The sequence below is a fragment of the Galleria mellonella genome, unplaced genomic scaffold (assembly GCF_026898425.1).
Source record: "Galleria mellonella isolate WM207_F2 unplaced genomic scaffold, CSIRO_AGI_GalMel_v1 utg64, whole genome shotgun sequence".
Classification (NCBI taxonomy): domain Eukaryota; kingdom Metazoa; phylum Arthropoda; class Insecta; order Lepidoptera; family Pyralidae; genus Galleria; species Galleria mellonella.
The window spans coordinates 5,664,110-5,678,751 of NW_026442133.1; the positions used below are offsets into that span (position 1 = coordinate 5,664,110).

General features: G+C 31.6%; 1 protein-coding gene across 1 annotated transcript; it reads right to left on the reverse strand.

Annotated features, from left to right (window-relative positions):
• Positions 1 to 4,204: 4,204 nt before the first annotated feature.
• On the reverse strand, positions 4,205 to 13,579 carry LOC113512545 (uncharacterized). Its single transcript, XM_026896447.3, has 7 exons — positions 12,854 to 13,579; positions 10,030 to 11,439; positions 9,186 to 9,339; positions 8,648 to 8,909; positions 6,212 to 6,335; positions 5,555 to 5,715; positions 4,205 to 4,626 (listed from the first exon to the last, which is right to left on the reverse strand). Exons 1-7 carry the CDS (start codon positions 12,912 to 12,914, stop codon positions 4,405 to 4,407), a joined length of 2,394 nt encoding a protein of 797 aa, XP_026752248.2. The 5' UTR covers positions 12,915 to 13,579; the 3' UTR covers positions 4,205 to 4,404.
• Between the last annotated feature and the right edge of the window lie 1,063 nt (positions 13,580 to 14,642).

A 14,642-nucleotide genomic window follows, 5' to 3' on the forward strand; every position in this document is an offset into this window, starting at 1 on the left:
GCAAATAAAGTAAAAATGATAAAAGTGTATAAATAAATATATAAAATGTACATAAGAATATAAGAACCTACTACTAAAGGGGGGGATTATTAGTAATTCGGACTACCAATCTCATTACTAGCAATATACCCTGTCAGGTGGACCTCCACGTGGTCCCCCCTGGAAACCATCGTGCTGAAGACCAGGTATGTTCATCACGGTGGGCTAACTGACCTGCTTTTTCATCCCTCACTGGTGCCCCGCCAGCGAATACCGATAGCGCAGGCGGGGTTACCATTCCATTAAAAAACCGACTCAAAACTACTATTGCCTAAATTCGAGAGACAACGGTAGGCTTGCCAGTTGACATGAAGTATTCAAAATGTCATGCGGTTCCGGCATAGAATGGACCACCCTTTCCGTTTCCGTGCGTATCGTAAGATGTAACTAATAATTACTATACCAAGAATCTGGCGTGATAATATGCATACATAAACATATAAAATCTTTAAAACTGCTAAGAAATTTATTAAGATAATTTATTAAAATTTAATCCATACACTTCTTTCGAATATATGTATTTATCAAAATTCTCTCGAATGAAGGTGAGAGAAAATTGAGGTTGTCCTACCCATAATATCGTATGCTTGCGATGCGGGGACTTAATAATAAATTCCTTTGTGTAAAAGGAACAAAAAATTAAAATTCCTTTCGTGTCCCTGGGTCTCCTTCAGCGCAGTTTTGTCATTTTGTTTGGAGGGATCTCATGTGACATGATACGCAAATCTCTGGAGTAGATATTATGTAGGTAGATTACATGAATTTATGCTCAGCGCAATTATTTCGAAGCCGCGTCGAACTTTTGCATAGTTATTTTTCGTATATTTCAAACGTCCAATAAAAAAGTTGTTTGTGAAACAAACTTTGCGTTTCTTGGTTCTGGTAGTACCATTTTATTGTCTATTCGTTCGTGTGAAATAGAGAAATCATTTGGGAAATATACATATAAGGTATATAATTTATGATATATAAGAAAATTCTTACTAATATTATAAATGTGAATATGAGTTCATGTTTGTGTGTTGCATCTTAGCGACTAAATGACTTAACCAATTTCTATGACATTTGGTATTCACGTCCTATATGGTATAGAGAAAGACATAGACTACTTTTTATCCCGATCAGCAAATATATCATGATCACGTGGACAAAGTTGCAGGTAGCAAAAGTTAGACATAAATATATGTCATAATAGATATTATTAAAATTACAACGATTACATAGTAATAATTATATTTAGTAATAAAAAATAATTACAACGCTCCAGATAACACACAGTATAGTCTTGTCAAGAATAATTAGATATAAGATAAGAAGATAGAATTATTTTTTTAACATAAAAATGTATAGTATGTTATGTTTGAGCATACATAGAGCTAAGGCTAATTAATATATTAGATATATAATAATAGACGAGAATTCTATTTACTTTGTGTTTGCGCTCTTTTTTTTCTTGTACCTTTCTTGCACTAGATTACCTCCTAATCATTTTCTCTCTCTGACTACATTGGGTTGACTGAAAAAAATCCCTTTTAGAGATAAGCCCACCGTTGCTAACAAGTTGTTAAACTAATCACTATATGTATCTTTTTATAAGTGCAACAAAGAATATACCTATAAGAATATACGGCGACACAAACTTTCAATGTAAGTGTTTTAGAAAACACTATAAATAAAACATATTAATTTGACCGACAGACCTCGGCTTATACTTTATGCTGTCATATTGAATAATGTAGTCCGCAAAATGCGTAAACAATGAGCATTATTTTTACCTGAACGACAACAGTTGTAAGGTCTCTGATTTTCCTATCTAGAAAAAAGTAGTGTCGTAAGCATAATTTTGTCCTTGTACGTGCGACGTGAACAAAACATATTGATTGTTGATTCATATCTATTCTAAATACAGTATATATGCCAAGGGGTAAAAAACAAATTCTTATTACTTTCCCTACTTTCATATTTATAATATTAGTTTGGTTGTCTACCAGCTGTGCCGCAACTAAGTTCGAATGGCAGCGAAAATTAAAAAGTATTCGTAAAAAAATATATTTAGATTTTTTGATACTAAAACCATCTTGAGGTTTTTTGTAAACATGATTAACTGTATCTAGTAATTATTTTTATGAATCACCAAACCTATTTCGAAAAAACTTAACCAGTTTTTAAAACCTAAAAACTTATTACAATCTTTTCAAAAACCTATCGGGTTTATGTCACGTGATTGTAAACTAGCTTATTTTATTTACCAATTTACGAAGAAACTAACTGTAATCAGAAAACTATCAGTATACTGTACTGATATGTGCTCATAATAATCCTCTTGTTTTAAATAGTTATGTTTTCTTTTCTAACATAAAAAACTTGAATAAAAAATCAACAAATCAAATCAGAATTAAAATATCACCTAAAATGTAAAAGATACAAACTTAGAACCTCCTCCTTTTCGAAGCCAACTAGAAATGCTACCTGGCATTTCTGTTATAAATTAAAAATATACCTATTAGACTTACCTTTCCGGTGCAAACTTACGTGGTCTTTCTTATAAATCCCGCATAAGACTTCACCTAAAATCTCTTAGCATGAGAGACTATTAGTGCAATTAGGTTTATACTGGTAACGCCCGACCTCGTTCGCCGTTTAAACAAGGACAATCGGCCATCAGGGTCTTTCATAATCCCACTGTTTACGCAGAGCCTTAGGGCTATTTCAGACAAGACATTTGTATGTTAAATTTCCGTTGAAATTAAACGAAATTCAGTGAAGCAAAAATATAATTAATTCTTCAAAAATCAAAACTAAACCCTACAGTTCTTTTACGAGGCAAACTGGCACATCGAATTTTCTATGTTGAAAATGGTTGCCGTATGTTGGTGTAAATTTTCATTGTCAATGTGTAAACTATACAAAGTATTAATAACACAAAAAGTACGTGTTTCAAATTAATTATCAAGGCGTGTATAGAGCACTATCTCTATGATCATATAAATTCCTATAAGATTGAAAAAATACCAATATTGAATTTCTTCTTTCCACACAGAAAACGGCATGAATGGCAAACATGACGTTCTACAAAGATGAAGTTAGCCGATTATATCTTTTCAATGCCGTAAAATAAAGAAGTGTAATATTTATTGTAGCAATGTGTATGTTAATCGTTTGGACGAACTAATGTGCTAATTCTCATTACTATATTTTTAAATTTTTAATTTTCCCTTATATATTATACCAAAATGAGGACATGTCACATCCACACCGTACACATTGTAAATCTTTCTTCCAACTTTCCAACGAAAGTATTCTTTGCACGAAACGACTATATAATATTTCAATTTTTAAGAGTTCCCAAGCTTTACGACCGGGGAGATTAATATCTTATGTATTTTACAGACAAAAATACATAAATGTAAAAGGCATCATACTAAGTAGTACTTTTGAGTCGATGACAGGGAACAGTTATATCTTTTTTTTTTTTAATAAATTAGTAATGATACTAATACATATATGTATATTTAAAGATAAAAATTAGACTAGTTATTTATTTTATTTTAATATAATGAATATATCGCGAATTAATATCAAAATTTAGATTTTTAACGTAATTAAACCTCAGCTTCCTTTTTTATTTTATGCGCTAGTTCATTCTTTCTTATAAGCTTAAATCTTAACCATCATAATCAGAAATAGTCGATTCAATATCGAACATACCCCCAATTGCCTTCCAATTTGTTCTGTTAAGAGTACCTCGGATCCATTTCTATCTTCATTAGCTGTCTGGTTTTCGACCGTTCATCCCTTGTTCACCTATTAACATTGTGACTCAACCGGTTATCCGGTTTTGCCCATTGCCTTTTTAGACGAACAATTTTAACCCGTTAACCTACCTGTATATGATATTAGTTACCTTTACAATGATTTTATTCTGTATCTGTATAAATAAATAATTTCGTTGCCAAGACCAATTTGTGGGAATTTTCACTTTAGTAAGCAAGTTATTTCGTACCTACTTAAAAGGTCATGAGCCCTGACTTTTCTCATGCGATATAGAAAATATAATAAGCTCCGTTAAGAGTTCTAACGTTTCGATGACTATCGCTTTGTCACTTTTCATATTACCTAAATAGGATATAAAATTATAGACCGTTTGTATCATTGATTACTCCTTATGTATTTATTTAGAAAATAATAAACAGAAAATAAACAATATCAATTTATGTATAAATGTAAATTTAAAGTAGTACATATAATATAAGTATATCTATAGATTTTTTAAAAGCTTGAATGTCTAAATAATTGTTGAATTAATATATGTAAAAGAAATGGATGATAGTATCTAAAAAATATTATAGTACAATTTTTTTTAAGTTATTCTTCGAAAAAGTAATATCTAACATGCTTCGACGCAGGATCAAAATATTCATTGTGAGGTAAGTCCAGCGCTGATAGTACTCCACTAAAATAATGCCTGGTGAAGTGAAGAACGTCATGTGGTTTCAACAACAACAGAGCCTGAAGGTAATCACGGACGGTCCCCGTCAGGGCGCCGCTTTCAGTCACATACCGAGCGCCCTCTGATGACCGGGTGCTCTAAATTTAGAAAAAAAATATTTCATCACCAGTTGTATTTCGCGGCTTTGCACGTGTAAATCATTCAATATATAAAGTACCTCATATTCTTAGTTCCAATATAATCTTTCCGTGTACCAAATTTCATTCGGTTCCATTTCGTTTTTTTTTTTTTTCTTGCATAAAAGAGTAACAAATATCCATCTATTCTTACAAACTTTTGCATTTATAATATCAGTAGGAGAATACCAATGTGCAATATTGCGTATCAATACACCCAGTAGATATATTATTGATATTTGGAATAAAAAAGCAATAACTATTTTTTTAAAGTATTGTAGGAAGTTATTGCTTTTTTTCTTGCCAATATAACCTCGACTCGGGTACAAATTACAAAAATAATATGTTGAAATTTTTTTTAACAATTTTATACATACACGTTTTTAGTAATACAGAATATTTGGCCTATTCCAAAACAACTCGCTGTAACTTTTTGCTTTTGACAGTACTTACTTTTTTTTTACTTACTGACAGGCTATAAAATAATACAGGCTATAAAATAACTTACTAACAATCCTCTAAAGTAATGATTCAATCTATTATACCAGATCATATCAACACCCGATAGTATTAATACTTATTCTAAATTTATAATTATTAAATAAATATTATTTTAAAAAGATATTGAATTTTTTTACTCTGTATATGTTCGGTCAGTGAACTTGTTAAACAAACCATATATTTTATCATACTATAATTTTAAACTGTCAAAAAGCACATAAAATATTACCATAACCAGTTTAAATAAAAAAAAATAAAAATTGTTCCTAAAAATAATCGAGCAATAGAATTAATAAAAATCTATGAATAATCGTAAGTACCAACTTTAAACAAAAATTTAATTTATATAGAAAAAACGAGGATTATTTATTTAAAAAAAAAATATTACCTTGAAGTCCAAATAATCTGACAGTAATTGAAGATCTTGACGCCAGTTCTCTCGTGATGGTGCATGTGATTCTATTTCATCTTTTTCGGGGACAACACGCAAAAGCGGATTCAGGTGCAATATGTAACTGTTGTCAGCCCACTCATGACTAACAACATAACCTTAAATATTATAATTATAGATCATAATTACCACATTAAGGCCTTTATATCTATGTATAAGTAGAAAAACTTTGTATAAATAAATACAGTTTATGACTTTTATATTTTAAGAAAAAGCACTGAATTATATAACTACACTAAAGCACACCACAAGAGAACACCATGATTACGCATTCCACTACTGAGCATTGATCTTGCCTCATAAGAGGAAAATATAGGCCTATTACCACGCCGATTATGAGTTTTAAGTTTTCATTTAGAGTACTTATTTTGAAACAATCTCGTATCAAACTAAGAACTCTTTCCATTCTTCTATAATCATGCAATATTTGTTATCAAATCTAATAGTATTATTGTACCTAAAAAAATATAATGAATAGTTCGAACTCTCTATAAATTCTTACAGGAATATCTCGCACATACAAGATTCAAGACATTTCCACTTTGGCGAACCATTCAGACATAAACATCTGTACTTTATATTAAATTATTTTACCTCTAAGCGTAAGAACAGTCAAAGTTTGGTGAACATAACCAGAAGGCTCTATGATGTGACGTTCCACCTTAACAACGAATAGGGCCTTACTATTAACAATAGCTTGACTGACTCCTTGAGAAACCTAAAAAGAAATATCTTCCTTATTTTTAGCTATATTTATATTATTTGTGATATCGTCATTGAATTCCTTATCCTAACATTACAATTATGCTTAAAATACCTGAGAAAACAATTATATAGTAATAAAAAATTGATATTCTCCTATTATTGCAGGCTATAGAAAAAAATTGTAAATACGTAATAGCTAATCGTCGTCCTATATTAATAATACCGTGGGCATCACAAAATACATTAAGAATACACTATGGCGCCCATGGAACCCTTAATGCGTTGCCATTTTTTATAGGACTAGGGTGTTATTCCTCCATGCCCAGTAATTTCACTGGCATATCTGCCATGTCAGACACCCATTACGTCAAATGTGAGTTCCATAGCTTATTCCGTTTTCTACGTAAGTATATTTTTACTAGCTTTTACCCGCGACTTCGACCACGTGATCGAGATTTTTTTAATGGATGATAATGGAATAGTAACCCCTGCGCTAACGGTACAGCACCAATGAGGGATGATAAATAAAAATTATACAGGTCAGTTAGCCCATCGTGATGAACTCAACAATATATCAATCACGATGATTTCCAAGGGGAACCGCGTGTAGGTCGACCTGATAGGGTATATTGCTAACAATGGGGTTGCTAAGCCCTAATAACTAATAACCCCTTCCTAAACAACTGTTCACTGGCCAGGATAAATGTAACCTATATACTCTCAAAGTATGTATATAAAATGCATACGAAATTTTATAGCGATTGATTAAACTGTTATTATTAAACTGTAGACGCTAAGAAATAATAAACAAACAAACAAATAATGATGGAATATTTAAAATAATATTTTTTTATACCACTGTGGTGGCAAATAAGCATACGGCCCACCTGATGGTAAGCAGTTACCGTTACCTATGAACACCTGCAATACCAAAGATATTACGCGCGCATTGCCGACCCTGAAGAAACCTCTAACCCCCATTTTAAGAACTCCATGCTGTAGTCTCTTGAGAAAACCTCGGCAGGGAGTTCATTCCATAACCTGGGTGTTCGTGGGAGAAAACATAGAGATAAATCAAAGGATTTAATAATTAATAATAACTAATTTCCTTGAAAATATGTAATAAAATTTTTAATGATAATTATGAATCATGTATAAAAATGTTGCATGCCAAACTGGCTGAGTATGAAAGTTACTTATGATCATTAATTCTACCCCTTTATATACCATATTCACTGCAAATAAATATAATTTATTTCAAATATCTTCATTTCAACAAACTTACTTTTCCTAGGAATGGAATATTAGTATTTTCTCTTCCTGAGAACTTTGTTGCTTTTAATAAATATACAAAAACTTTTAATAAATTTGAGTGTTACTAAACTTAGTGCTTATTATATGTTGCTTAAAATAAAATGTAGAAATCTATGGTATAAATATAAAATGGGTGAACCAAAAGACGTTAAAAATCAATACTAAATATTAGTCGTCGGCATCATCATATCAGCCGTTAACTGTCCATTGCTAAACATAGGCCTTCCTTAGAAAGGGGATTTTGCCAGTGGTTGCCATGCTTGGCAGGTGGGTTGGCACTGTAGTTAGACTTTGGTGATCTGTTAGGGACTCTGCTGTCCGTTCCTAGACCATTAAGTTCCCCTAGTCGCCTCTTACAACTTACTTAATATTAGTAATATTTATTATATTACGTTTTTGTAATTGCGGAAAATCTTATTAACAAGACGATTTTCATATTTAGATTTTCGAAACGTTTATTTATTTTTTTTTATTTATATATTCTTAATGTTTAATTAGATAGTAAGTATAATAAGTATAATTTACTATTGTAATCTTATGGAGGAAACAATAAAAAGTATCTATCTATCTATATAATAACCGTGTGGTCCAGCTATAGAAAGGACCACCCATCCCTTTCCGTGGGTGTCGTAAGAGGCGACTAAGAGAATTTACTAATCGAGAGATGAGCAGCAGCGTCCCTCTTAAACCATCACCAAACCCTAACTACAGTTGCCAACCTGTCTGACAAGCGTGGTAACTACTGGCAAAACCCCTCAAGGAGGAGGCTTAATTTCAGCAGTGAATAGTCAACGGCCAATATGATGTAATATATAATAATGTAATAAGCAAAATAACAATTTAAAAGCACTCTAAGAAATCCATCCATACATTTCAAGATTTAAAATATAAACCAAACCCATAATTGTTTAGTACCATAAGCCCACAACTCTGTTTGTTCGTTGTTTTATGCATAAGAACTCTCTTTACTACATTATAAATTGTGTAGATATATTTCTAAAGTAAACTTACATAAATACTCTCGCATATAGTCCCATCCATCAAAACAGTTTTGGTTTTAATATTTCCCTTATAGCGCCGAAGACCCAAGTACCTTAAAATTACGACATTAGCACCTTCCAATAAGAAATCATGAGCCTCTTCAAAAGTATGATAAAAGCGCTTAACAATATGGCGCTCCCCACAAATACGAGTTACTTTGTTATAATAACCACTCTCACAGATTGCCATATAATTTCGACGCTCCTTGGTTACGTTCTTTTTTGTAATATGCCTGCAATAATAATACATTAAAATATTCGTATTTTAAATTTTCTTATTTAATGTAACGAAGATCAATATTTTTATAACTATTTCGGCCATCATAATATACCTATGTTATTTACCTATGTGTTTCTCTTTGTTATAACAGATAATCCAAAATGTTTTTATACTGTTTAAGACTAGAAATTATATATATTTATCTAAGCTACATACATTAAGTACAATACTTAAATTAACAGTAATATTATTAATATAGATTAATTTTTATACCAAAATCAAGCCTTACTCAGTTCTGTTTTCCTCCATCGTATGAAGATTGCAGTCTACGATGCTAACAAGCTTTGATCCTGTTTTCGCTCCTTCCTTTGACGAATGAGATACTACTTGGACCAAGAACTTATCTTTATCTTCACCAAGTACTTCCACAGAAATGCTTATACCTATCATTATATTATATACAATTATCAAAATTGTTACATACAGTTACACTAGCTGTATCCCATGACTTCACTCATGTTAATCAATATAATAAATATCATACGTATTAAATAACCTATAAGTATGGCAAATTTTATTCAAATCCATTTAGTAGTTTTTTGCATAAAAAAGTAATAAATATCCATCCATTCATCCATCCATCGATAATTACAAACCATTATTAATAGTATTATGAAAAGTCTGCATTACTTTCAATTTCCAAAATAGGCCCCACCTGCATCTTGACGGCTGGGAGCGTACTTTCCTAATTTTTTATATCCAACTTAGAATGACAAACAAGCTCACGGTCCCCCTGATGGAAAGTGGTAACAATCGCCTATAAACATGAACAGTACCATGGATATAACAGAGTTTACTGTTTCGACCATGATACCCCTTATGTGTTGCCATTCCTGAGGACTAAGGTTATTATTCCTCTGTACTCTTTAAATTCACTGCCATATCCCACCCTTCAAACCGAAACACAAAGTAATGCAAATACGACTGCTTCACGGTTAAAACACGAATGGGACAGAGGATGTTCAGTGCGCTTTCATGATATAACTACTTAATAATAAAAAACAACAAAGTGCCTTTTAAATTAGGTTTTGAAAAGAGCTAAGCTATTCTGTCATTGTAATAATCAAAAATACCTCCAACAGCACTGCAACAATCAACAGATGGTTTTCTAACTTTCTTTTTATATTGTGGAGCCCGTATTTCATGAACCGCACACACTTCTTCTTTATTTTCTTCATATAGACCTAATATTTTTAATTTATCACGCTCTTGGACTTTATAAGAAATTTTATCATGTCTTCCATATCCATAATCAAAATAAGTATGTCGTGGGTCAACATCATGGCACCACCTATAACCATGTTTCCCCGCACGAACTCTTTTTAATTTGTTGGCTTCATCTTTTTTATGTGGACAAGTGCAAACAATATCATCATGATGTTTCGATTCGTTTAAACAAATACATTCTGTATCGCTTTTATTTTTGTTACATATACAAGGAGCCGTACATTCACAAACAGTAAAACATTTACATTTCTCTGGATCACCACATGTGCATAATGGTTTTGGAAAACATTTACATCCCAGAGAATTAACATCGCAAGTACATTCAGGTAAAACAGGACAGTCAAAAATTGATTTAGAATCATCAGATTTACAAATTGATTCTTGGTTCTGCACAGGTTCACAAACGCTAGTCTTCCATACATCGCATATGCAAGAATTTTCTTGACATATACAATCTTTTGTTTTTAAGCATACACAAAAAGGTTTCGGCTCTGGTTTCTGGCAATCGCAAGGCCTCTGTTTGGTATTATCATTAATATTTATTGCATCTTTTACTTTGGTTTGTATCTCCAATTCATTGTTTTCTCCCTCGCTACTAATGAATTTAATATCTTCTATAAATTTGGGTTTATGTTTACATGTACAAACAAGACTAGGAAACTTATCTGGATAACATACACATGGTTTATCGATATTACCGCAAACACGTATTGGTTGATAATGTCCGTCAGAATGGCATACACAAACGTCACTGCCTTTACATGTACATTTTGTTTGCGGTTTTCCATCGTGGCATATGCATATATTATCCAAATTTAAGCAAACACGTTCCTCTATAGATTTAGGTTCACATTCACAAGGTAATTTATCATGACATTCGCATTTCCCTTTTTTATCAATTTTACAAGTGCAGTAAATTTGCCCTTTCATGGCAGGGTTTATTTGCGGTAACCCATTCATAATAACTATACTTGCCTTACTATCCTTGGGGGACAGAGGTTTACTACAATCGGGGAAAAAGTAATAATAGAAATCATTCTCTTCTTCAACAACTACATCATCAGTAGTTTCCTCTTCCACTCGATCTTTAATTTCAAATATTGTATCACCTTTTTGTTCTGGTAAAATTTCACTTTCTGTACTATCTTCACACGACCACTCAGTATCTGATAACTCTTCAGCAATATCGCCATCGTGGTGACCGCAACTTATAATTAATGTTTCGCCGAAACATATTTCGTCCTTTATTCGGTTATCTATATAAATAATAATTATTATTTATTTTTTTGTTATCGTCTTAATTTTTACTAAATAGCGCGCCTATATTTGGAAATAATATAAAAGAAATAAAATGCTTTATTAACAATGGTTTATAAAAAAAGTTTTTTGGAAATTGTTGTAGAGAGAAAGATTAAAAGAAAATAGACCTTGATTACAATTTTGAAGACGGCTAGCAAGTAAATATATATAACCTAAATAATGATAATTCATAATATTGACCTAATTATGCACATCGAAATAAAACATACTTAAATAGATATTGTTATATGCCCTAAATATAAGTAATAAACAATACTATTAACAGAGTGGGTAAAAGTAGCTTTTTCTTTTACTCTCTCTCCATTTTTTTGGCTGGTCATGGGTAGATATAAAACTATAATATTGTCTACACAAATATTAGAACTATCAATTCATTACTTCAACAATAAATAAAATATATTATTCCGGTATATTTTATTTCATTTACTGTTTTAAATACCGAAGACCATTGACCTATCAAAGTTGTAATTGTGGTAGAACAACTTCAATGACTACAGAATACACCTATTACTACTATAACGCTCAATAGCTGTTTAAGATTAAGACATGCCATTTGTGTCAAAAATTAAATTCAAAAATGAACAAAAGAATATATGACGTTATTAACTAGTGTAACGTTACATGCAAATGCAAAATAACTTTTACTCCTATAAGATTTTTAAAGATCAACGATGCAAGTTTTTTACTCTTTCATCCCTACCTACCAATTACCGTTTCTTTATTCAGACTACGATATACACAATCAATGTCTCTGTCCATCGTGAGTAATTCAGTGTAGTAAGTTTATATTACTCAATACTAGGTAAAAGGTATTACAGCTCAACTGAAACGTATTTAGTGGAATCCTAAAATAACGTAATTCTCCACCCAGTTTTATGCTACTTCTCCTTACAAAAATATTCAAACCTCTTAAGGTTTACATTAAAAAACTAATGTCATTGCTACGGTATGTAAGCATACTTAGAAAAGCATGTAAATAGAGTAAAATGTCATCTAGTAAGCTACGTCGGATAGTTGGGAAAAGTTTATTAGTAATGAAGACCAGCAACTTCATTACTGGAAATATAGAGTATATTCAGGTTGACCTCCACTCGGTTCCCCCTGAAAACTGACTTGGTTAATTCATGGTGAATTAATCATATTGCCCTGATTTGACTTCATCACCACTTATTATCCCTTACTGGTAACTCACCAACGTAAACCGATATCAAAAATTATCAGGCGAAATTACTATACAATTATCAACCTTAAAAAAGGGCTGCGTCAGAAGCCTTCATCGAAAGCAGCTTAGGCCTAGCTTTTTAATATAATAATACAATAACCACGCCTATGAAAGGCAAATTTACTTACCAATTTCAAAAGGGAATTGTTTAGACAAATCTATTAGTGAAATATGAGAGCTCATGTTCATTTTTTAGGTTTTCATATTTTTAAATATCACTGACAAGTACATAAGCTTTTAAATAATTATATAATGACGTTTTGTTAAATAAAATTTTATGTGGCCAGTGTGTGGCCTATAAACTTATGAATCGTCCACTCTACGGATATTCATCGTACGGTATTTTTCACTTTATTTCACATTGTAGAATAAATTCGCTGAGAAGAAACGGAGCAGTAAAAATGTCTTTACGAATAGTATGTAAAGTGGTTATAGGCGTATTTAGAATGAGGTCGATTGACCGTGCCCATTTCAGAATTGTCTGGTACCTTGCATCCCAGGCACTCCCTGAATAATAATCTTAAATATACAAATGGTATTGATTGATTACTTACTCTTTGTAAAGTACCTGTTATGTGTCGTAAGTTTTTACCTAGTCATGGGTATTATAATACAATAGTTATAAATTTTGTTTTTTTTTTTTTGGCACGAATAAAATATATCGAAACGCATATTTTTTACTGTGCTAACCCTAACTAGATAAGTAAATACGCACACATTGTCACATATACTGATATTACTTGTTACTGTAGTTGTGACAATCATGGATTACATAGCATTTCTGTACGAAATCTCCGATGTGTGTGTATAATATTACAAGCTTAATTATCTAGGCATTTAATACTGCTAACTAGAATTTCTACGTAATTAAGCTTTTTATATGATAAACTTAAATAATAATAACTGTATAATTAATATAATATAATTATTATTATAATAATTAACATAATTATATTTTAAATTAGATTTGTATTTTATATGATTTTTACTGTGTAAATTTAAATATTTATAAAACTTTTAAAATAATAAACATTTAAAAATATATAAAATGTACCCATTGCTACATATTAATTTTATCATTACAATTACATCAATGGACCACAGAGCAAGTACTCACTACGTAACAAGGGACTAATAAATATATTTTTGCTGTATTTTGTTCGTACGAGTAGCCAATAATAGTCAAGAATGACAAATCAACAAGAGGCTCTTCTACTTTTTTTTTTCTTAATCATCATCATATCAGCCTCCAACAATCCACTGCTGAACATAAACCTCCCCTTTGGGGAGTTTTACCAGTAGTTGCCAATCCGGGTCAGGGTTTACAGATGTTTTAAGAGGGACGCTGCTGCCCAGCCCCCGCCTTCCCTTAGACGACTCTTATGACACCCACGGGAAAGGAAGGGATGACCTATTCTATCCCGGGACCACAGCTAGTTCTTTTTTTTATGGAGTGAAAATCTAATGGTGACTCCATCTGCACTATTGGTATACGTTAGCAAGGTACCAATGAAAAATGACAGATAAGTAAGTTAGCCTATCATGATGATTTCACTTAAATTTAACCAGGACGGTTTCCAAGGGAAACCGCGTGGAGGTCGACTATGGAGATAATAATGATTAACTTACATTAGCAGCAACATCTTTCTACTATTAAGTACTAAGTATACAAAGCAGCCAATACTATGATTTCCTCATTTTAATTTTTGACATCAATTTATTTTGAATTGATAGAAAATATTTGTAATTCATTTATAGTAGCCCACTTTTAAAAATTTACTACAATTTAATATTTTTTTTATTATCTGCGTACACATAATACAATAGAGAAAAGAGTTTATATACCGAAATAGTAAATAGCTAGCATAGACCTAGAATAATACCTGCTGTCCTCTTGACATGAAAGGTGACGTTCAC